The sequence below is a fragment of the Phyllostomus hastatus genome, unplaced genomic scaffold (genome assembly GCF_019186645.2).
Source record: "Phyllostomus hastatus isolate PE091 unplaced genomic scaffold, TTU_PhHast_1.1 phas_contig_40, whole genome shotgun sequence".
Lineage (NCBI taxonomy): Eukaryota > Metazoa > Chordata > Mammalia > Chiroptera > Phyllostomidae > Phyllostomus > Phyllostomus hastatus.
In genome coordinates this window covers 63,658,348-63,684,445 of record NW_025333872.1, presented here as the reverse complement: position 1 = coordinate 63,684,445, position 26,098 = coordinate 63,658,348, and the positions used below count along the sequence as shown (strand labels likewise).

Here is a 26,098-nt window from a genome sequence, read left to right as displayed (position 1 = left end):
TCTGCCTTTGTTTGAGGGGTTAAACTTGTTGACTGGAATCTCCAGGGAGAAGACCCAATCTTGTTGCTTACACAATGTCCTCTTTCCCACTCAAAATTGCCAGTCTCTTCTTTTTGCCTATATTCATATGAAACCTGTAAATTCAAGTATTCCTATTCCTGAGCAATCTTGCAGTCTTTTCACTGATAAGCTGTTCATATGACATAGCTTCTTAGTTTGTTGTCTAGTTACTTATCATTTATTTTGGCCTGTTTCTTGCTATTGGGTTGAAACTAAGAGCTGCATGTGTAGCACATATAAAAGGTTATTTATCCTTAAAACACAAACATGTGACACTCACATGAACTATGAACCTGATGAAGTATGTTGAAAACAAATAAGTCAGTAGTGAACAGTTTGTTGGGTCTACAATCAGCCAGGTGCTTACTATACCACCTCATTAGGAGTAGAGAGCGGAGAATGAATCAATAGGGAAGCAGGTGTCACTGAGTTCCCAAACACATTTTCATTCTGGAGGAAAGCAGTGGGAACCTGGAGTTTCTGCTTTTAGTTTGTGAGTGGTCTTCACCAGGCGGTTCGTCCAAGGGCTGCAAGTTCTTAAAGCTACACCCACTAAGCTAAGAAGGGCAGGCAAAGCTGTACTCACCCACTTTGCGCTGTTCCAATTACTCCCTCATTTGTCTAACAACTAGTTATTGAGTGTCTGCCATATGGGCAGTCAATCAAAAGAACTTTAAAATAAAATGGAGGTGATGGACAGTGAACAAATAAGCAACAAACAGTGGTAGATATTAATAAAAGCTGCGATGAAAATAAATAAGTTCTCTAGGAAATGACATTTAAACAAAAATGAAATACAAGAAGATTGAAATACTCCAGTATCCATATCTTCAGGGTGAAATGAATGATCTTTTGACTTTCTCAACTTCAAGCCTAACACAGCAACCTGAGAAAGAAGGACTGGATTACTTACCAACATAAGCATCTGTTGTGTACAGAATGTCTATTAGGGAATGTGAGGACACAAGAGCACAGTTTGTAAATCCCTAAAGAAAATATATTTTATAAATTATGCATTATTTGTGTACCATAGAGAAAATAGAGTTAAGTGGTTAACTTGAACTATGTCAATACATATCAAAAGCTGATTAAAAAGTGAGAAGTTCACTCTATCAACTAATTGTATCAACAGTATTAAAGTGGTGCTTTGGTACATTTGTCTTTCTACTGAATTTACAATTTAGTTTGATATTAAAAATAGCTTTCAAGCATATGCAACTTGTTACACAAAAGTTTTTTCTGTAAAAAATATATTTTGCAGTATGAGAGACTTAGTTTATACATAAAAAGAAGACTGAGGCAGTGATTGATACTGAGGTAGATCCTTCTGGATTTTGATTTCCTCATCTATTTTATAACTAGAGATAAGATGGGTGAAAAAAGTACTTTTATAAGTGGAACTGTACTATTAGAGCTTAGGGAGATGATAAAATACTACATTACCCTTCCATTTGAGACTATGAAAGGTAGATCTACATGGTAACCTAAAATATTAAAGTCCTTAAGAGAGAGTTGGGGGCAGAGGGAATGTACATACAAAAATAAAATTATTTCAATAACAATTAGCATTTTCCGTATGGTGTAAAAAGAATAAAGAAAATGAAAATAGCATTTAAAAAATGAACACTTGGCCTGTTCTGAATTAATAAAACACTATACTAGTATATAGACTGTTTATGCTTAACTTTACCCATAAACAACCATCCTTTTGGGGCAAGTAGGTCTGGTCCTCTTAGAGCAGTGATCTAAGGTCCACTCTGAGATGGAAAAGAAATGATGCGTGGGTAATAATGCTTTGCTCATGTAATCCTTTGAGTTGGTGGTCTTAAATGGTCAGGTGTATCGAACAAATGCTGAAGTTATTGGTATATTAGTGAGGATGATTGGAGTTAAAAATGGGTAACAAAGGCAGGATTATCATCTCAGAAAACATCCCTGTGTTTCCTAGGAAGCAAGGCTCAAATCTGTTCTAATGGACAGTTCTTCAGTTTTCTGGGCACAACACACCCCTTTGATAATCTGGCAAAAGCACTGAGCGCACTCCCCAGAAAAATCCATGTAGGCATGTTCACTCAATTTTATACGACTTTAAGGGATTCACAGACTTCCATGAAGTCCCCTAAGGAGAATAACATCACCTACGTTGCACATTAAAGACAATTACCTAACATTAAAACTATATATTAAATCAAATGTTCAAAGATAAACTTCAGTTACAGACAGGACCACAGCAGAGAGGATGGTATATGCTGGAGCATTTCAGTGATAAATGACAATTCAACAGGAAATAGCATGGTGACGGAATTCCTGAGCCAAGGTGGGTAAATACTGACACCGTCACAAACATCATTTCTACCAGGGAAGCATTTAAGATGTTTGAGAAAGAGCTCTGAACAATGAATTAACAACTGTAGAAAGCACACCAAATTTAAGAATTAATAACTTTCAGTCTAGTTTTGGGAAGGGAAAGGAGGGAGCCTCTGTGCTCTGAATGTTTGCATCTTCCCAAAGATATGGTATTAGGATATGGGGAAGTGAGTAGGTCATGAGGGCAGAGTCCTTTTAAATGTGATTAGTGTCCTTATAAAAACAGGCAGAGAAGGCTCCCTTCTACCTCCCGCCTTGTGAGGTTCCCAGTGAGAGGACAGCCATGTATGAGGAAGTGGGCCCTCGCCAGGCATCGAATCTGCCAGCAACATATGTACCTTGAACTTCCCAGTGAAATAAATGTTTGTATTCTTTCCAAATAAATAAACGTTTGTGGTTTAGATGCCACCAGGTTGTGGTATTTTTGCTATAGAGCAGCCATAACTAAGACAGGAGCTAATTGTTGAGTGCCTACCAGAATGCAGGAGCTTGGCAAATTGATTCAGCAAGACTCAAAACATACCTTATAAGCTACAGGTGTTTTACCTATGTTATAAATGAGGAGACTATTGTTCAGAAATGTTACGTAACCCACTCATGGTCACATGCTAAGTGGTAGACAAAGCCGCCCAGGTCTGGGCCAGAGTTGGAACCTCGCTGCCACATGGCACTGCATTTTACAAGGCAAGGGCTTTTGGAACATTTTTCCTACCTTCAGAAGGCCCCCTTTAGAAACAGATTTCCAACTTAAATTATATTGATAAAAATATTTTTAAAATGTAGTTTATCTTAAGTTTTATCAGATAGCAAAGACCCTAAATGTTAAAACTGCAACCTTAGAGAAATTGCTCCGCATAACTTTTGTCACTGATTTTTTAAATAAGAATTGAATCTGAGCAATATGGTCACATGAGGGGCTTATTTTGCTTAATACCTATTATATATTTTTGCTGAACAACTATTTTAATGCCTTATTTTTCAGTGTATTTACCAAAGCTTGTCTTTGGATTTGCAATTACAGAAGACCTTGGAGGTTATCTGAGCAAAATAACCTTCATTACAAAACGTAAAAACATAAATTTATCCAAATGCACAGACATATGCAAATGAATATTAAAATTAAAATGGATAAAATGCAAATACAAAACATTTGAAAAGTTTTCAAATTCATGTATGTTTATTAAACTTTCTGGACAACTAAAGTTAACTAGTTGGGTTCCTAAGAGGAAATCCTGCCACTAGTGCAAACGATAAGACAAGGAAACATTTGACACGGTGTGAAGCACTATAACGTCTCCACTCTTTAGATGGCATAACCCCCATGTCAATGGAAACTAAGGCTGATTTGAATGATGAGAAATACCGTAATAGTCACTGTACTCCTTTATTTTCTGAAGTTCCCTTAAAAATATCTGCTACATCCAACAAACCGGATATATTGGATTTGGAATTGCTTGCCCATCATATGTTCCTTAATAATCCAATATTTGAATAAGGTTGATTTTAAAATGTAAAATTCATAATTTTACCTTTTTCCTTACTGGTGTCTAAGCTATTGAAGTTCATTTATCTTTTATAAATTCTAAATTATATCCATAAGATCATGTTAGATAAGATTCCTAGTCTTTTTAAGCACATATAGCCTAACACTAGTTTCAAATTTATAAAAATAAAACCCACAAACTGCAGAAGTGTCAATGATCTATGACAGACCTTTCTTGTTCAAAGCAAAACACTGTGCCAGACAAGTTTCACCTAATTCCATCACTACGAAAGCTACTTATACTTATTTCAACACATATAAACAGGACATGATAAATACCTAAACTTAACTGAATTTGATTTTTTTTAAAATAGAGCTTTTCCAAGAAAATCAAAGTAGGATTCTATTTTTCTAAACAATTTATAAACTATATTAAAACTTTTGTGCCTTGAAGGTGATACCCCTTGAAGTGCAAAACTGTCCCTGTGTTTCTAATTCTATCAGCTTTCACCCAGCATTCCTGCTGTCCTACATCTGCAACAAAGGAGTGTTAGAAAGTTTGGTATATTCTTATTGGTGAAGAAATGTTTTGACTATCATCAAGCATCTGAATACTGAGTGTTTCTGGCCCTGGACACCTAACTATATACCTCACATGGTTTACAGGTGAAATAGGAATGTGTTGTTGGTGCTCTGTGAGCTTAATGATTCCTAAGAACTTGCATGAAGTGAGCAAATGAGATAGAAACATGGCATTATTGATTGTACTGATTATGTGCTGTGTGATTATTCTTGCTACTTCCCAGCCTTGTCAGAACCCTGATGACTTTGTGGCTGCCACTTCTCCGGGACATATCATGATTGGAGGTTTGTTCTCCATTCATGATAAAATGCTGTCCTCTGAAGACTATCCCAGACGACCAGACATCCGGAAGTGTGTTGGGTGAGTAAAGCATTAAAGAACATAGCTAAACTTCCAAGTATATAAGTGTGTACTTATACTGACATCTAGATTGTTTTCATAAAATTTAAACTCTCATATTTTTAAGCTGACACAGTCTTGCTCTGCTTTCCTAAAAGAGAGATACATCAGTGGCATATGCATAACTAACTTTCAAGTGCAGAAGCAATGAATGTTTTTATTAATATATTTATATGTACTTTACCTAAAAAAATCTCTGAAGTCACTTGAGAAAACCAGTAAGAAGACGTCATAGACTGTCCACAACACGCATACATAACATGTTTGTGTTTCTAGCACTCGCAACATGCATTTTGTTTTAAACATGGATCTGTTATTTAATTCTTTGTTTAAAATAAACTACATTTAAATTTTTTCTCTACACTACCATTTTTGTCAACACTATTTCCTTCTTGAGAAAAATCTAATTCTTCTATGAGAAATTAAGGCCCTACCTCAAGTCAAAGTGCTCCTTCCTGGAGAAACACTTTACATACATGGCGAAAGCTGGATGATAGACAAGACATCGGGCACCGTGTAGTATGAGAAAGGAAAGCAGGGTAGAGGAAATTACAAATGAATTTTCTTTAATGAGAGCAGGATAGTTGAATTTGAATTTTAGTTTCAGGGCAAGCTAATTTTGTAGACAGGCAAATTGCTTAAACTCTTTGAGTTCCAAGTTCCAATGTTCTCATCTGTAAAATAAGGGGCCAGAGAACCTCTAAGGGTGCACGTGGCATCAGCCTCAGTAGCTATGGCTGTGTGACCCCGGTGCTTCTTTTAACTCTAACATTCCAATCTCTATTTTGATGCTTTTGTGTGTACATTTTATCTCCTCTTTTCCCCTTTTTTCTATCAAAAAAGTACTTAATGTTTTATGCCAGCTACTTAATTTTTTTTTAAAAAGTATTTACCAAGCCCTCTAAGAATGCTAAATATGATCCTAGATCATATTTTATCTGAAAGGTCCTTCCTGGCATTCTGCTCAAAAGTTGGGCATGCTGAACCACTGTAATCATAATTATTGATTATCAAGAATAGCAGGAGACAGCATTGGCCAGTGTGGCTCAGTTGGTTGGAACATCATCCCCATATATGAAATTGGGGGTTCAATACCTGTTCAAGGCACATACCTAGGTTGGGGGTTCAATCCCCAGTCAGAGTCCGTACAGGAGACAATCAATGTTTCTTTCTCACATTAATGTTTCTCTCTCTCCCCTTTCCTCTCTCTTTAAAATCAATAAACATTTTTTTAATGTTTTTAAGATTTTATTTATTTATTTTTAGAGAAGGGAAGGGAGGGAGAAGGAGAGAGAGAGAATCAACGTGTGGTTGCCTCTCACATGGCCCCCACTGGGGGCCATGGCCTGCAACCGAGGCATGTGCCCTGACTGGGAACTGAACCTGCAATGCTTTGGTTCACAGCCTGTGCTCAATCCACTGAGCTACACCAGCCAGGGCTTCAATAAACATATTTTTAAAAATTAAAAAGATAAGAATACCAAAGGATATCCCAAAATAATTAATAAAGATTTTCAGAGCACTAAACTGGTACCCAAAGAGTGACTACACATTTGAAACCCACAATCTTAGGCCAGTAATTAAGAATGAAAAACACTAAAGAATGATTTGATCTAATAAGCAAATTTATTCCAGAAAATAAATCACTAACTGGAACATCCTTTCACCTTATTGTCACTCCTTGAGAAAAATATTCATTTGACATTAAACAACTCTTTATTAAATGCCTACATCAACAAGGCCCAATTCCAGGCACTGGGGCTATCGAGTTGAATGTACCAAAGAGGTTCTCTTGCTCATGGAACTAACATGTGGGGTACTCTGAACATATTATGCATTTTAATAGGCAGACAATTCCTTACTTTAAACTTCCTTCTTTGTATCTTTAAATTAAAGCTTAATGCAAATTTGCTAAACTTCAAATTTAGATGATTCACAATGACAAATAATATTATTCAAACAGTTTTATTTAATTTGTCATAACTCAATGAAGTAAAAGGAAACTATAGAATAGCAAAACCCTGAACAATAATATCTCCCTTTATTCATTTAAAAACATTATTGAACCTTTACTATGTTTTAGACTGTGTTTGTAAACTTGTGTAGGCAGTGGCGGATGAAATAAACTTAACAGTAAATGGGTAATCAAACAACTCAGTGCTCTGGAATAGTCACAAATCTAGAAGTCAATCAGAAAAGCCCCTTTGAAATAGGAAATAGCTATGTCTTGGAACTGAAATAGTCTACTGTATCTAGGAGAAGGCTACTGGGATTTTATTCAGAGCCTGTTTAGTAAGTTATTTTTAAAACACATTAATTTGGTTTTCAACTACAACAGATTAGAATCAGAAAATTAAAAGATAGCCTTTTGGATCTAAAGAGCAGGTGGTTGGACAGCAATAAAATGCTGACATTTAACTTCAAAAAGAAAAAAATCAAACACATCTTCATACTGCAGAATATTAAACTGAGTGTTCAAAATTATCCCAAAATTCATTAAGACAAGGTTGAATCCTGTTCCACAGAATCCACTTGAGAAACTATGGGTTTTTATATACCTTTAAGAAAGGTTTCCATCAAAAAAATTTTTTAAATGAATAAGTTTAGACCTTTTAAGGATAAGCTTCATTGATCCAGAAATTGTCTATTTTAAGGCAGAGATGTGAATAAAATGAGATACCACCATGTCTATAGAAAAGTTATATTCTGATTTCAAAAAATACTTGTTTCTCAACAGGTTTGAAATATCAACTTTTCTTCAAATGCTTGCCATGATACACAGCATCGAGATGATCAATAATTCAACGTTATTATCTGGAGTCAAACTGGGGTACGAAATCTATGACACTTGCACAGAAGTCACAGTGGCAATGGCAGCTGCTCTGAGGTTTCTTTCCAAGTTCAACTGCTCCAGAGAAATTGTGGAGTTTAAGTGTGACTATTCCAGCTACATGCCAAGGGTTAAGGCTGTCATAGGGGCTGGCTACTCAGAAATAAGCATGGCTGTCTCCAGGATATTGACTTTACAGCTCATGCCGCAGGTAGGTTTTGTTCTACTGCCTTACTTTGGGTTTGATTATATTCCTTACTGTGAAAGGTCAGGGTAGCCTGGTAAAGTAGTTAGGAATTTGCTTTCACTTTCCTTTCTCCACGTTACAAAAAGCATGTTCCCTATGTGGCTTAGATAGTGGACAAAGTGGTAAGGGAGAAGTCATTTCTCAATTTGTCATGTCTGGTTTCTGACAGTTTTTAGCATGATTTGGACCAGACACAAATATCTGAAGACCTCAACTGCCTTGTTTCTGAAATAACAGCAGTTAGGTGCTATGAAGAAAACAGGAGGGAAAGTGAGAAGTAAGGGGAATGGAGGTCAAGGAAGAATTCTCGAGGAGATGATGTTTAGCTTGAAATTTGAATGAGAAGCAGCAGCCAAGGGCAGATGAAAGAGGGAAGGACAGTATCTAGGCTGAAAAAAAAAGCAGCAAGTACATAGCTAGCATGTCCAAAGAATAACAAAAAGGTCTATGTGGCTAGATTAGCTGAGGAGAAATGAGCATGGTAAGAGATACATTTATTGAGAAAGATGCAAAAAGCCGATCATGTAGCATCTTGTAAGCTGTGGTATGATTTGCATTTGTTCTGAGTATGATGAGAAGGCATTGAGCAAAAACTGTGAAACTACATATCTCTGTAATGCAAGCCAATAACCAGAAAGTAAACAAAAGTGTCTCTAAAAAAAACAAAATAGATTTTATAGAGCAATGCAATAAGTTCTTGCATATTACTCAGAGTCAAGCGAGTCCCCTTGACTTGAGTTTTGAGCTACTCACCTTCATATCACATCACTTTAAAATTTGATATGTCATTATTTTCTAAGCTCAAGGAAGATTAGAAGCCAAATGTTAGAAAATAAAAAGGCTTATAGTCAGATGATCAAGAAATGACCAGTCTGATAGAAGTGAAACTATATAATAAATGTGCAAAAAAATTCAAAATATATAACTTTCTGGAGCTAGTGTTAATAAGTGCCTATACCCATGAAAGACTCAGGAGTTCCATTGTGTTATGGCCTAATGAAATTGATAACAGAAAGTTTAAATCCAAAATGATAAAACAAAAGAATTATTCCCCCAAATATCTCAGAGATAAGGTTTTGGCTCAAAATTTCTAGACTATGTGTAGTACTAGTTAGGTGATAATTAAGCTAAGTAGATTCTTTTGACAATAATTGTTTAATGTAAAAATACAATTTCCATGATACACTACATGAAAAAAAGGGGGACCCTCCATAGGTAAAACTGATTTTCTAGAAGCCCAGTTCTCACAGCATAGGTGGGCATGGCAATGCCAGGTACTGAGGGGAACTAAGGTTTAGTGAGGGTCCACTGTGGCTAATGTCCATTTAAATTCTCTCCTACAATTTTCACGAGAACCCTAGGTAAAGAAATGTTAACTAATTTCACCAAATTTACTTAAGTAGAGAGTCTTACTCCAGAGCCTACTCTTTTTCCACTGTACCATGTGGCTGCTCTAAATAGTGAAAGTAATCATAATTATTATTATTGGCATTCACCAAGCAAGTGACATGGAGCAATTATAGCATAGTGGGTAATAATTCTCACTAGACTAAATTAGTGTCTGCATTATATAATATTCCCAGACAATTCAACTGCACATCAGTTTGAGCTGCTCTCATTGACAAGACCCTCCTGGTGGATCCTTCACAAACCCCCCATTCTCATTGCCTCTACTTTCTGCAAAAGACTCCACTTGTAAATGAGTCAAACCTTTGTACACATCAAGGAGAGCTCCCCAAGTGCTGATGTTTGTTTGACTAGATCAAAGCTCAGAAAACTATAGCCTGCAGTCTGAAGGTGGCTCTCAATTGCTTAAGCTGTTGAGCTAAAATGATTATTATATATATTTTAAGTATTGTAACAAAAAAAGGGAGAATATATGATAGAGTCCATATGTGACCAACAAAGCTGAAACTATTTTGTATCTGGTCCATTAGAGAAAAAGTTTGCTGACTTCCGAACTGGATGAGCATTTGGCTGAGTGATTTATTTCATCTAAAATAAAAATCACCCAAGTTGTAAGTTAGACAAAATCTTGAGCATACTAAGTATTCCAAAATGCAATTTGCTTATTTGACTCACTGCATTTTTCCTGTATTTACCTCTAAGTATTTAAATAGTGTCCACTCTTGGCTCTGACCTGTGACATAGCAGTGTACATAAAGAGATAAGAGAGAGCCTGAGCCCTCAAAGAGCTTGTCCTATAGACAATATGGAGTGATGGGAGAGCAATGACTCTAAACTGCTACTAAATAGCATGATTTAAGTTATGTGGGATTCATTGAAAGGGAAGGATGGAAAGGACCAGAGAACTTTTAAAAGGTTATGAAAACTCACAGAAATCAAAGAGAGGAACACATGTTATGAAGAGCCGTCTGGAGTTCTTCAACCTCATAACTAAAAGATACTGTCAATTTCCAGGTGAGTTATGAATCAACGGCAGAAATCCTAAGTGACAAAATTCGCTTTCCTTCATTTTTACGGACGGTGCCCAGTGACTTCTATCAAACCAAAGCAATGGTCCACCTGATTCAGAAGTCCGGTTGGAACTGGGTCGGCATCATAACCACAGATGATGACTATGGACGACTGGCTCTCAACACTTTCGTGATTCAGACCATGACAAATAATGTGTGTATAGCCTTCAAAGAAGTTATCCCAGCCTTCCTCTCAGATGACACCATTGAAGTCAGGATCAATCAGACACTTGAGACAATCATAGCAGAAACCCACGTTAATGTCATTGTGGTGTTTCTGAGTCAATTCCACGTTTTCAATCTCTTTAGTAAAGCCATCGAAAGAAATATAAACAAGGTCTGGATTGCTAGTGATAATTGGTCAACTGCTACCAAGATTGCCACCATTCCTAATGTTCAAAGGATTGGCAAAGTTGTGGGGTTTTCCTTTAGAAAAGGGAATGTGTCCTCTTTCCGGTCCTTTGTTCAAAACCTGCATACGTTTCCCAGGGATCATAACAAACCCTTAAATGAATATTTCATACTCTTGTCTGCCTGTGCTCACGTCCAGGACAGTGATTTCAGTCAATGCATTTCCGACCACTCTCAGGGGACTTTGGCCTACAAGGCTCACAAGGACATGGGCAGGAACTTCTCCCTGAGAAATGACATCCTGTGGGATTACACTGAGCCAGGACTCGTTCACAGCATTCAGCTCGCCGTGTTTGCCCTTGGTCATGCCCTTCGGGACCTGTGCCAGGCTCGAGACTGTCAGAAGCCCAGCGCCTTTCAGCCATGGGAGGTACTAACTCACACCCCCAAGAAAATTCCCCTACCATAATCTCTTCCATTTCTTTCACTGGTTTAATTTGCAGAGTTACAGGAACTGCTCTTACTATTCCTTTTATTAGTAGACACCTTCAGTGTTTGATAACCTGCTTTTCCACCATTAGCTTTTTGTTCTTGAGGATAATAGAGCAGTTATTTTACCTTCACCTACTACTCAGACCCACCAATGTTGTGTTTCTTTTTATTTCATAGAAAATTCTGTTGATAGTGCTATTTTCCTTGAGTTCATGGATTTGTATCTGATCTACGGTTTTTTAAGACTTCATAAGAATTACCTCCTTTAATGCTCTTAAAAAATGCAAGACCAAGCATGCTTAATGATTCTTTTTATAGTTACTAAATATTATGGATGAGAAAACTAAGCTACGAAGTGCCAGAAATGTGATTCTAGCCTGGATCTTCGCTCTCCGTGCCTTTGCTTTTCATGGTGTCTCTGGTGGCGTGTAGTCTCAAAGCCTCCAGTCAGGATTCTCATCTAGGGCGGTCTCTCTAGGACTCCAGTCTCCTTCCCATGACTGTTTGTAGGTCACTCATAACAATTCCCATGATATCTCAGTTCACTGATTTTGCATAAAAGAAGACTATCCCTTTTTCTCTTTGATTAGTTTGTACAAACCCAAAGATTAAGGTGGACCTATTTAGTGAAAATTTTCTATTGTGTTTTAAATGTTCCTGAACAAGTCACTTAAAAGTAAATTGTTGCTTTATATGATGATAAATTTTACTCATCAAGAACAAATTACTCAAAATGTGTATTCAAAGCCAAACTTATCTACCTTGAGGCAGAATCATGTTCCAAAAATATATTTGTTTTAAATTTGTGAGGGAAAAGAAGGTGAAAGGTGTTCAGTTCTTCTGATCTTACAAGTGGGAATCCAGGACAAGCTCTTTCTACTTTTGTAATTTTTACTTTAAACACCCGTAAACACGAGCTCCAAGGTCTGAGGTGATCAGCTTACATTTGTGTGGATCATGTGATGGTCACAGGGTGTTTCAGACTGCTCATTTTAAAGCTAGTCTTCACCTTGGAAATTCAAAACACAAAACCTAATGAAGAGATAAGATTAGAAATTAGGATCCTTTTAAAATTAGAACTCTATTTTTAAATACATATTTATGTGCCTACTAATTGTAAGATGTTTGTTTGAAAGCATACTCTTTGTCATATAAGACTTTTAATAAGGGATTGGTAAAAACTATAAATTAAGTGGACACCATAATGAAACCACAACATAGAATTTTAGGAATGAGAGATTGAGAAAGAGTAATGGAGAGAGAAAAAGCCTCGTAAGGAAAGAGATATAAGAATAAGAAGAGCTGTTTATCCCCTCAAAATCTGGGAAAGTACTTTCAATCAGGAATAAATCTCAAACATTCTGAGAAGACTAGAGATAGCATAATCTAAGCAGAGTCTGCTAAAATGCTTTATTTAAACACTAGAAGCCCAGGGTCATCCTTTATGTTCCAGGGAGTCTGTTTATCTAGAAACAAACAAGAACAGTTTGGAAAGGAGGAAGAGGGAAGTGACTAGTTCCTTTCATCATGATGGGAGTGAGCTACATCTGTGCCATATTCAGCAAAACAAATAATGTAAATAATTTTATCTTACTATGAGGGAATATTCATAGACATTAAATTTAAAAGATCAGCAACATAATAGAATCACTACCAAAGATATATTCCTAAAGATTATTTTGTCCCCTGGCAAAATTTGCTAATACTTAAATGATAGTTTCTGTATGATTTCAGATTCAAATAAACTTAGAGAATTTAGTTCTTTCCAATATTTGAGGATAATCCTTACTTTGGCTCCATCTGTGGTGATATCCATGAGCAGTATTCAGGGACAGCACAATCAGGGACTTGGGCTTTCATTTTTATTCCGTTTCCCTTTGGTGACATACAAGATACTTGGTGAGTATGTGGGATGAGAATGTCTGACAGCCAAACTCCTGTGAGGGCATTGATTTAGCACGTACTTGTTGGATGTCTCAAGGTTCCAGGCACTGTGCTGAGTGCTAAAAATATTATAGAAACTGAGACCATTTTATCCCTAAAGGACTCATCTTTCTAGTGAGGAGTGCAATCGAACAGTGAGGCGGCTGACGACAATGCAGGGTGGTGGTCAATGACAATGGTGCATATAAAATACAAGATGGCAGAGAAGCACGTAACTGAGGCAACTGATCTGGTGTTAGTCGCTGAGAAAACTTTCTCAAAGATCATGACACCTCTGAGGAATATGATGGCTGAGTAGAAGTTAGCCAGGGCAGAAATGCTCCAGTCAAGTCCCAGAAGGGAGCGATAGCATGGTGTCTTAAGGAAGCAGAAAATAGCACCATAAAACTGGGGTCTTCTGTGGAAAGTAGAGGCAAATGAGACTGGTAGCGGGGAGGGGCATGTCTGTGAAGGATCCATCAGGAGGGTTTGTCGATTAGACCATCTCAAGCTTTGATGTGCAGTTGAATTGTCTGGGAGTATTATTATAATGCAGATACTAATTCAGTAGTTCCAGGGGAGAAGTGAAAATCTGCAGTTCTCACAAGCTTTCAGATGCTACCAATACTGCTGGTACAGGGACCACCCTTCAGATACAAACATCTGCAACACATATTTAGTTTTGGATGTGGTAGAACCAAGGGGAGCCAATTAGAGATACTTTTTGACAGGAGAGTGATGTGATCTGCTTTCCATTATAGAAATAGCATTCTCACTGCAGGGTGCATTGACAGAGGAACATAGGACTAAAGGGAGAAAGGCCAATTTGGCAATCCAGGCTAAGATAAGGAAGCTACAAGTACTACAAGTACAAGTACTACAAGTACTTAATTGCACTACAAGCATGACAATGAGGATGGAAAGACATACACAGATGAGGCAAAATAGATTTACAAATGTTATGGGAAATAATACAATGATTAATATATAATAATACAAGAATCAACTCTATGTTCCACGTACTCACATCTGTAAACCTACTTTTGCTCCACCCTGTACTTGGAACATCCATATATTTAAGAGGAAGGATGAAGAGGGCATTTGAAAAGAAACTGTAGGTAAAGAATGATAGATAGGAGCAAAGATGCTGCAAATCATTTGAAAATTTGGGTAACTGGTGCCATTTGCTGAGGTGAAAACACAGTGAAAAGGGAAAGTCTAGGTGGAACAGGAAATAGTAAGCATTCTATTTTGAAAATGAAAAACCTATGAGACATCCTAGTGTAGCAATGGTGGTGGGATATTAGTCCAGAAGTCAAAAGAGACATGTTAAAAGAAAGGAGTGATTTTGGAGTGATTAGGCAAATGACAACTAAAAAAATTTAGGGCCACCTATACTAGGCACCGACATACATCATTTGCAATTTTTATATTAGGACTCATATGCTTTACTCTCCATCTGAAAGACGTGACAAGAGGAAGTGTCATTGCTGACTGAGACTCGCAGTAGTTTAGAGATGGAGGGGACCTCAGCAATAAGGGTCTGGCCCATGGGCACCCACAGAGTTAGTAGTGAAATTGCCCCAGCCTTTGTCCAGTGGGCTTTTCACTATACTACAGACAACTTCACAAAAGAAAAAGAAAAACATAGGTTGGATATCAGAGATACAAGGCTGTTTCCTCTGCTATTCTGTAAACTCCTCACAGAGATACCTCTTTTCATAAGCACAGCAGGCTCGCAGAGACAGAGCGAACATCAGAGCAGTTGGAGAAGTGGGGAACATCAACCGCACTGGCTAGGCTGGTGTGGCCTCCTGGGACCTCGTTCTCAAAAACAGATCATTGTCATACAGAGGTGAATCAGCTGATAATGGAAATGCAAATCCTACCCTCTAAACTTTCCGGTGCCAGTTTATAGGGGATTTCAGAGGCTCCATGAAAAATAAATAAATAATTAGTGGGAAAGGCATTTAATAGCTTAATAACTGGAACCTTAATGCTTAAATTCTGCCTCGATGCAGAGCAAATGTTCTCTCATATTTAACTAGTAATGAATGCACTGTTTTATTTGCCTCCACCCTCTTTCCTGTAAGAACAAGCATAGAATTGCACTAGTTTATTTACACCCTCCAATGTTATCATTATTTACAGAACGTATATGTGTCAGAACTTTACCCTGTAAAACCTGATTAAATGCTGGAAAAAAACAGGTGGCAGTTATAGTGCAAACACAAGGGTGGAAAAGAACATGCTCCCTAAGAACTGAGTTACTGGGGCTTATGTGAGTGATTTGCTTAAGCAGGAACAGGAGAAAAATCAATACAGACGTAGAGGTGGGAACACTGACAGCAGGTCCTCAGTTATTCTTTTATTTTTATTCCCTCCATTTTCTTTTCTTCCATGGGTTTGCTAGAATAAGATCTGGTTTTTGGTTAATTTCACCAGATTAGATCTAATATCCTGCTTCTTTAATGTAATGGTAATGAGTTTACATTCGTCACACTAATGTACATTCATTACAAGAACTATGAAATCTATGATGCATTATAGTATCAATATACTTAGAGAGTTTACTAAAGTGATGTTTGGTCATTGGCATGACTGTCATAGCTAATATATTTACCTTAAAATATAACTTGATTTTCTTCTATTGACAAAAAAAATATGGAGGAAAGAAGCATTCATAAAAGATTAACTGAAAAAGAATAAAGTAAAAATAATTCCATTAAAACAGAACAATTTTGCCTCACTTCATAGATTTTGCACCCAACAAAAGCCACAAGACATCATAGACATACATACTGAGTGGGTCTGGCATGTTCACAGAGGGTATTTACTTAGCCACGATTATATATCAAGTTAATGGTGGAGCCAGACTGGCAACCTGTTTCCCTCCCTCCCCATTCAGTGTTCTTCCTGTGCAGCACAAGCTCAACGTGGCTCCTCATTTGTCAATAAAACAGTTCTCGTTTTAGCTATATTGCATACGAGTGCTCACTGAACAAACTGGGTAATGAGACAAGTAATTTTTCACTGTGTTCCTATCCTCTCAATTAAAAAAAAAGACATTTTATGAATTAAATTATAAATAAAGTTCAGAAGTCATTATACTACGCATCCAATCGCTGAAGCAGAAGTGAAAACCACTGGAGGTAATAAGATCCAGAACTCCCACAGGAGTTACATGGTATGGACTTAGGGTGGACATTATTACACCCATCAACTAAACTTCTCTGATGGGAATGCTACCCAGTACATGCCCAAGAGCAGGGTGCTGTTGTTAAAGGACTATCTCCCAGATTTGTATCTCTGTTCCCTCAGCCTTCCTTTGGGGGGCAGTGAGCAGGACAATGACTGGCTTGGGTTACCCACTCAGACTGGACCAATGACCCAGGCCCACTGTGACTCTAGGAGGAAAAGATGCAAATGATAATGGGACAAAAATACAGTAAAAATGAACTGTTAAAAAGGATGCATTTTCCTGCCCTCCATAGCTCCAATGGCACATAAGTGATTACTTTTGAGTCAGAAAAAAAAAAAACAGTGAGAAGACTTTGAATTAATATAATGTTAGGTGCAATGGAAAGACCACAAAAAGAAAGTCAAGATGTGTGTCTCCGATTGCACCCTTTGGCTGAGGGTCCTCATGTAAGAAAACAGGAAGATGATCCCTGCTCAGTGTGCTTCACCAAGTTGTTATGGAATAAAAGGATATCACAGATTTGAGTTCTAGCAAGTAGTTTATGAATATCAGGTGACATTATTAGTTGACAGACTCAAAGCATGTTTATTTATTTGCACAATATCCCCATTCACTAATAACATGCATTAGCAGGTATGAAGATAGCCTTTATTAACACAATCTGTCCCAGGTACTGGGCTACATTTTTGCCATTCAGAATTATATTTAACCCTCCCAATAACCCTATCAGGTAGATTTCATTTACTTTGCCTTGCAAATGAAGAAGCTGAGCTCTAGGGACAAACTGTAATTGTCAAGATCACACCACTAGTGAGATATGGAACCAGAATCAGAGCCTAGGCATCGCTCTAGAGGACTCATTCTGAAATTCTGCAGTGTCAGAAAATGAAGATGCCCAGGTTTCAATTGTAGGGGTGAGAACAGCTACCTCCCATAAATATTAACTTGCATTTTCAAATTCACAGAACAAGACCTTGGCAGAGATGAGGCTAGAATTCTCAAATTGTTGCCAGGTACTTAAGAACCTTCACAAGTAGTTACCACACTCACTGATTCAAGATATCTTTTTCCTCATTTTTAAGTGATATTCTTTGTAAGGCAGTGTTATAGTCGATATAATGGATACACCTACAATATTTCTGTTAGTGCTTATTTCTATGATTATTTTTATAGTTACTTGATGTACTGAAAAATGTGACATTCATGGATGGAGGGAAGCTATTTCATTTCGATGCCCACGGGGATATAAACACTGGATATGAGGTTGTGCTCTGGAAGGAGATCAATGGCCACATGGTTGTCACCAAGATGGCACAATATGACCCGAAGCACGATGTCTTTACTGTCACAAACCAGGAATCAAAAAATGAGTTCAGGAATCTTAAGGTAATCCTGTTGTAAGTTGCTTTGTAGCCTTCAAATTAATTGGTATCTCAACTGCAAAAGTCCTTGGCCCCAACAGGAGCTCTAGTAATCCTATTGCCTGTTCACACAACCCCCTTGTGTGTTTTCTCCCTCGCACATGCCCTCAATTCCCTTGTCCTCTTCTCTCTCTCTTCGTCATTCTCATTTGACCAAAGCAAACTCCTCGTTAAAGTCTCTACATAATCAATGTAGCCCCACATAGCTGAACTTGGGTGGGGAACATCTCACTGACCATTCTCACTTTAAATTCATGATCTCTAACCTCTAGTGGGCCTTAATGCTGCTGGTCAATCAGACTATTAACCTAGTCTGTTAATTTTCCCACCTACATACATGGCTATTTTACACTCTCTCTCCTGTTCTCTGACCCCGACACATCTTCCCCATCCTCACTTTCAGCTGACCTTGCTTCCTATTTCATGAACAAAACTGAAACAATCAGAGAAGAACTCCAGTGCTCCCCTGCCACCACATCTGTGCCTGTATCCCTGACTTCCACCTGGCACTGTGGATAGATTATCTGTGCTCGTAGCCAAGGTCATCTCCTCCCATGGACCTCTGGATCCCAACCCCTCTCACTTACTCAAAGATATTGCCCTGGCAATTCTCCACTCTCTCCTACATCCTCAGATATTTGCTCTTCTGCATTATCTACATGACAGCATAAATATGTTCTTATTCCCCTTATTCCCCTCTTCTTAAAAAAAGAGAAGAAAATCCTTCTACCTCCTCCTCCACATGCTGCCCATTCCTCTATCTCCCTTTAAGACAAAACTCCTTAAAAAAGTTCAGTATACTGGCCCTGATTTCTCTCCTCTCATAATATTTTACTTCTTCCAATCCATCAAAACCCTTCATGTCTAGTTCACCGATGTTAATAAATCCAAAAATCATCTTATTTACCAGCTAATCATGCTCCCCTCTTTGCAATGCCTCAGTCGCTTCCATGACACCACACTTTGACTTCCTTCCTGTCTCCGGCCACTGCTTCTCGGTCTCATCTGCTGGCTCCTCCTCATTCCCACTGCCTATAAATATCGGTGTGCCCAGAGCTCAGAATGGTCCTTTTTCATCCCCACTTTTTCTTAGTGATCTCGTCCAGGATCATGGATTTAAACAATGTCATTGTATAGAAGACAAATGACTCCCAGATTTTTATCTTCTGAATTTCAACCCAAATAAATGCACAACTGCCTAATGGATAGAATCTCTACCAGGGTGTCTAATAGTCACATACATGGATTTTCTCTAAAACTGAGCTTCCACAAGTACCTCATCTCAATAAATGACCACCTCTTTCTAGTTGCTCATGGAAAAATCTGGTGCAATCCTTGTCATTTCTCTTTCTGTTATGTTTCAAATCTAATCAAAGTTTTACTTTCAAATGGGTCCAGAATCCAACACTTTTTGTCCTCTACTTGGCTGCCACCACTCCAACTCCAAGCTACTATCACCTGTCACCTAGACAAAGACAACAGGTTTCTAACTGTTCTCTGCTTCCACTCTTGCCCGCTTCAGTGTGTTCTTAAAACAGCAGACAGAGTAACCCTGCAAAATATAATATTCTGCTCAGAACCCCCCATATACCCTATTTCTCTCAGAGCAAAAGTCAATGCCTTTAAAATACCTTACATGACCCGCCACTGTACCTCCCCACTTCGTCTCCTACTACCCTGCCCTTGCTCCCATCCCTTCCTACAACCCCACAGGCTTTCTCTCTCCTGCACTCATACCTTCCCTTCTTCTAGCTCAACGTCTTCACCTCCTGTTTCCTTTGCCTGTCTATGTGGTTTGCTTCTTACTTCCTTTCCTAAAGTGTCACCATCTCAGGGAGTCCATCCTTGATCACCTTGTTTAAAATTGCAGTGTCAACCTAATACTTCTTAAACACCCTCCTGTCTTTCTTTTTCTTCTTAACACTTATCACTGTCTAGCATTCTATATATTTTGTTTATTTTTGTCATATTCATTGTCAATTTTGTCAACTAGAACTGAAGGTCTATGAGAACATGGATTTTTGTGTTTTAAACCCTGCTGTGGTTTCAACAATTACAATAGTGCCTGGCATATAACAGGAGCTCAAAAAATATGTGTTGGATGAGAGAATAAATGTAGCAATGCTTCAAGCCACTGTCCTTGTCCTAATTTCCCTTCTGATGTTTCAGTAACACAAAGAACTGTTTCCTTGAAAGATAGAAATGCAGTTGTCTTTCTGTTACCAAGAGTTATCTTTAGACTTTTTAGGAGAGATACTCAGTGAGGGGGAGGTGATACAATGACAAATAATTGATTGGTGCCTTCAGTGACTAAGTGGAAGGGGATGACCGCCATGAAAAGAGAGACAAGTTTGCCTTTCTGATGGGAGCATCATAAATATGTCAAGGGAGTAGTAGAAACTAATAATACCTGAGATCAGTGAGGTCAGATTTCAAGATCCCTTCGTCAATATGCAAGCTAATTGGACTATCAGCATTTCTGGTGACTCCTCAAAACTCGTAGTCCAACAAATCAGATAATCCTGAATCTATTGACTTCTCAAAGTTATCGATACTTTAGAATGTGTTTGTTGTCCCTTATGTGGGGGGATACAAGCGACTGTGTTGCTGGGAAGAAAGGTTTCACTTTTGTCCCTGTAATGCCGCCCAGTTTACCTCAGGGTTAAACCCTTTGGTGCTCTCGGAGCGTCCTCTGGGAGTGTGGGCATTTCAGGTTCAAAGTTGGCCCTGGAGAACCCACAAGGCAGTTTTACTGTCTGCAGTATTTTCTATTTTTTTAGACTTGTTCACATTTCCTCAGATGACAAACAATTTTATTACACTATTTTTTAAAAATACCAAAATCTATGTAGTAAATATGTCTTTAAATGAAGTCAAAGTTAATTAGAATGAATCTTTTCAAAAGTTATTTGAATTTCTTTTCACTTTGCAGCAAATTCAATCCAAATGTTCCAAGGAATGCAGTCCTGGACAAATGAAGAAAACCACAAAAAGTCAACATACCTGCTGCTATGAATGTGTGAACTGTCCCGAAAACCACTACACTAATCAGACAGGTAGTTACAGTCCCTATGACATGTACAGTGACACACCCGAACCGTAACTCTCAGGTTGATTTTTTCATTTATCTGAATCCTATTTGGGGTTATTTTTTCATTTGGAGGAATAAAAAGCATCTCATGTTACTGCTAGGTTAAATTCCAGTGAAATTTCATTTTATCTTGGATTTGTTTCTATTATATTAGCAGACTTGCAACCAATGTATAATAGAGATAAAAAAGTAACTTCTCTTCCAAGGGAAAATGTCATCCCCTCAGCTGGATTCCTCTCCAGCGGTTCTTAAAACAGTGGCTATACTCTGTCAGCTGTTAGCCATGTATCTCTCTCTCTCTCTCTCTCCACACACACACACACACACACACACACACACACACACACACACACAGCCCTGACTTGCAGTAGGGGCACAATAACTGTAAATGCATACATGCTGAGCTAACTAAACTGAGCGTGCTAGATATCTTTGCATGCACAGAGGTTTGCATACCCTGGAGATCTCATCATTCCTACAAAGAGGGAACAGTGAAGCCTAAAAAAGAACTTTCTATGAGACAAGGGGATGAACTGTTGACAGAGATGAGATGCTACTAACTGATTGTTTGCCGAACCTGTTAACAATTTGACAAATCAGAGCAAAATACACAAATTTGAGAATGGAGTAAGGTCAGAAGCCTTTGGAACCCTAAAAGGGGTTATTGGCACTTTCCCTGGAGTTAAGCCTACTTTAAAAACATCATATCCCCTTGTTATGGTAGCATTGCTATTCGCCCTATAAACGCTGAGAACCCCAGAGCCAGAATAGCCTCCAAATGCTTATTCTTTTTTTCTTATTGGCTCAAAGGGGAAGAGTATCCCAATGTAAACATTCCAATATCCATGTTCTGTCATTGTTTTACAAAAATGCCATTTACCCCAAACCGAAATGGGCTTTGCTCCATAAATAATTAGGTAATGAGATTGGGGGGTGGGAGTTCCAGGCAATATGGTATCTAGCAACTCTCTGCCAAGTGGTATAAGTCAAAATACCAAGAGAGTATGTAGCATTTATTTCCCATAAAGATGTACAAGAGCTTTTCAAGATACAACCTGGGCTGTCTTTTAATAACCAGGGCAAATTGCTTCCAAGAACAAGTACAAAAGACTGATTACAAATTTGGAGGAAAAGCAAAGATTTAGGCTAATCTAGAGTGTAGCATCTACTCCTTTCGACATCTCCAGTGCATAGCTGGCCATGGACAAGGCCAATAAATGTTTGCTGAATGAATAAAAATGGCAGACTCTAGCTGCAGTGGTTAAGGAAAGACAGGGAAGAATGGATATTTGCAAGGCAATTGATTTGGAAGAGGAGGAGGCTGGGAAGGTAATGAAGTTTATAAATAGAAACACAACCTGACTTTGAGGTTAAGGTGGAAGAGACGTAGGCACTGTATAACGCTTTTTGGATGTAGCTGGGACCCTATCACTAGGGGGTGGAAGCGGAGAGCAAATGCAGCCCTCTGATATCAACTGTCAGTGTGGCATCTGCAGTCAGACTGGGCATAAATCATTTCCAACCTTATCACTGCCTGTGTGAGAGGCTCAAGGTTCCTTACCTCCCGGAGGGAAAATAAACTTGAATTCTTATCAGCTGTCATTGATGACAATCTGGTGTTCTCTCTCTTTTAGAGGGCTTTAGGGTGACCCAGCCATATTGTCTCCGCTTTAAAAGAACTGCAGCCTTATGTACAACAGCAGCTCCCACCACAGCGAGTGTCTGCTCTATGGCATTTTATGAAACACAAGCGTTTTATAGTTACTATCTCACCGACTGCAGCACCCCAATGAGGCAGAGTTTTTTTTTAAGAGAATTGGAAATAGGCTCAGGAAATTCAATTAACTTGTTCAAGATCACAGGGATTATAAGTGATAGAGAGAAGGACTCGAGATATGTCTGATTCTAAAGCCTTCATTCTTAACAGAGCCCCTGAACTGCCAGCTATCACAGCAAGTTCCTAGCAGACTAACATCTAACTTGAGTATATTAATTTCCTAAAGACTCACAGCCTAGCTGGCTTTTTCCCCCTTTCTCTTTTTAATTCTACCTCTCTTCCTTTTCCCTCGCCTTCATCCTTTCTCACTTTCTTTGGGTCCCGTGCATGCTTTATTTGAGTAAGTAACCATTGTGACAATTATCCATAGCCATTTTCAAGTTAGAACTATTGCTGAGGAGGATTCTATTTACAGCATTCTGGACAATTGCCTAGCTTAAATGTTTGCGATGTAACTGAATCTCCTCTGTCTTTTAGACATGGATCACTGCCTTTCGTGCAACAACGAAACTCACTGGGCCCCTGTAAAGAGCACAATGTGCTTTGAAAAGGAAGTGGAATATCTCAGCTGGAATGACTCCTTGGCTATCCTGCTCCTGGCCCTCTCCCTACTGGGAATCATGTTTGTTCTGGCTGTTGGCATAATATTTACAAGAAACCTGAATACACCTGTTGTGAAATCATCTGGGGGATTAATGGTCTGCTACGTGATCCTTCTCTGTCATTTCCTCAACTTTGCCAGTATAGGCTTCTTTGTTGGAGAACCTCAAGACTTCATGTGTAAAACACGGCAGACGCTATTTGGTGTGAGCTTTACTCTCTGCATCTCCTGCATTTTGACAAAGTCCCTGAAAATTCTGCTAGCCTTCAGCTTCGATCCCAAGTTACAGAACTTCCTGAAGTGCATCTACAAGCCAGTCCCCATCATCTTCACTTGCACAGGTATCCAGGTTGTCATTTGCACACTCTGGCTAATCTTTGCAGCCCCTGCTGTGGAAGAAAACATGTCCTTGACCAGAGTCATTATCCTGGAATGTGGGGAGGGGTCCCTCCTTGCCTTTGGCACCATGCTGGGCTATATTGCCATCCTGGCCTTCATTTGCTTCATATTTGCCTACAAAGGCAGGAAATTGCCTGAGAATTACAATGAAGCCAAATTTATAACATTTGGCATGCTCATTTACTTCATAGCTTGGATCCCATTCATCCCCGTATACGCTACCACATTTGGCAAATATTTGCCAGCTGTGGAGATTATTGTTATTTTAACATCTAACTATGGGATCCTATGTTGCACATTCTTCCCCAAATGTTATGTTATTCTTTGTAAGCAAGATACTAACACAAAATCTGCCTTTCTCAACATGATTTATAGTTACTCTTCCCACAGTGCAGACAGTCTTGCCATGAGTCGTGCTTCACTGGTTTCCACTAACAGCAACATCACCATGGCCACTCCCAGCTCTGGTGGCCAGCCTGCAGCCTGGCAGAAAAGCAAAGATCTTCAGATACCAGCATGTGCACACACATGCAAGGAAAATGCTACAAGTGCATCTAAAACTTGGCCTCGAAAAAGAACTTCAAGTATATGAATGTGTCCTTAAGAGATGGCACATTCCAGCATAAAATGTTTTAGGGTCTTTGTATTTAAGATGTACATTTACTTTCCCAGCAAGCATATTCTATGTGTTTCTTCTCTGTCAGTATTTTCATTAAAATTTGGTTGAACACTCCCACTCTGTCCAACCATCCATTTAACAAAGAAGGTAGATTCTTCAACCTGAACCTCCCTTCCTTATGACTTCCACCTGCCTCCACCTTGACCTCCTTCCTCACAGGCACATAGTTAAAGGTATCTCTCCTAGTCAAAACTAGCCCATGATGTAGCATCCTTATTGTGTGCTCCACCAGTTCTTTCAAACCTCTTTGTAGGGATCTCTCCTTGTCTCTTGAGCACCGTCACTTTCCCATCCCCACTGTTCAGTCCAGCTGAAGAAGCCTTTGAGCAGCCACCTTGTGCCAGGGGACACTAAATACAAAGGAACAGGAGGGTCAAGGCATCATTTCTGACACTCCAGGAGCTCAAAATCCAGGGGGAGACTGTCGCACACAGACATCTGCAACTCAGTATGGGAATTCTATGATTGTAATCTGTGTGGGACATTCTAACAGTATAGTGAAGTGACACTTAGCCACCCTAGGCGATGAGGAAGGCCACATAAAGGATATGATGTGTAGGTGAAATCCTGAAAGATGAATAAGAGTGAGCTAGTCAAAGCAAGTACAGAAAGCTGTTCCAGATAAAGGGGGAAAGCAGGAGCAGCCACCAAAAGTACGTTGAGGGAAGTGCAGTTATTTTGGCATTACTAGAGAGGAGTCCTCTTTCACATGTAAAGGCGGGGTCATGAATGAATGCCAAACACAAGTTCTCTTATAAGGAGCTTAGGTCTTCATCATGTGGTTAGAAAGTGGCCATCAAAGTTTCTGGCAGAAAGATGACAAGTTCAAAGGTTCATTTTAGGAAGATGACTCTGAGACAGGGTAGAGGATGGATCCTAGCTGAGAGAAGACTGGGATCTATACCAGGAATAGAAAAGAGAAAATGTATATGTAATCAAACTATATAGAAGGTGATAATATATTTGAAGTAGCTGGTGAAGGATAGAGTATAGGCTTCTAGTTGGGCTTATTGAAGGGTGCTGTGGAATAAAACTGAGTGTTTGAAAGGACAGTGTCATTGTTAACTTGTGACCCATTAATTCTGAAGCCACTGAAATCTGGTTCCTAGTTACATCACTCTGCTGAAATTGTCACAGAAAAGTTACCTGTGACTTTTTACTGTCAAATTCAGTGGTTATTAATGACATCTATGGTATAATTCCTCCTTAATTTTTTCTTCATTCTCATCATGTTTTAAAGTTTTCAGTTATCAAAACTCTTCAGTCTGATGTAAAGGCTCCTTTGGTCCTACTCTGACAGCCCTGACCACTTAGTTCTGGCCTGTGCTGCTGGTATGTCCTCCTTCACCTGACCCTTAAATGTGGGTATTCCACAGAGTTCCAGCCTCAATCTAAATGCCCTTTCTGTCAATACACTCTCTCATTACATTATTAGCCAACTTCATGTCTTAACTATGACCCAGACCTCTGAAACCCACATGGTCCTGGTCACTCTCTAACCATCCCACCTGCTTATCCCTCTAACACTTCAAAGGCAGTATGTCTAAAATTCAATTCATTATTTTCTTCTCCAAACTCTTCCTCCTCCTATTTTCCATTTCTCAGTATGTTGTACCACCTTTGGCCTAAGCGGAGCCCTGGGATTCATCCTATCCATCCTTGATGCTACTCTATGCTTCACCCTTGTACATCAGCTGTTTTTTATTTTCTAACTCC

General features: G+C 38.7%; 1 protein-coding gene across 2 annotated transcripts; it reads left to right on the top strand.

Annotated features, from left to right (window-relative positions):
• Positions 1-4,611: 4,611 nt before the first annotated feature.
• Positions 4,612-25,697, top strand: GPRC6A (G protein-coupled receptor class C group 6 member A). Of its 2 annotated transcripts, XM_045843593.1 has the most exons (6): positions 4,612-4,853; positions 7,630-7,933; positions 10,391-11,227; positions 17,588-17,800; positions 20,768-20,891; positions 23,181-25,697. In XM_045843593.1, exons 1-6 carry the CDS (start codon positions 4,660-4,662, stop codon positions 24,293-24,295), a joined length of 2,787 nt encoding a protein of 928 aa, XP_045699549.1. In that variant the 5' UTR covers positions 4,612-4,659; the 3' UTR covers positions 24,296-25,697. The 2 variants fall into 2 exon arrangements, with proteins under 2 accessions (XP_045699549.1, XP_045699548.1); XM_045843592.1 differs by lacking the exon at positions 17,588-17,800.
• Positions 25,698-26,098: the final 401 nt, after the last annotated feature.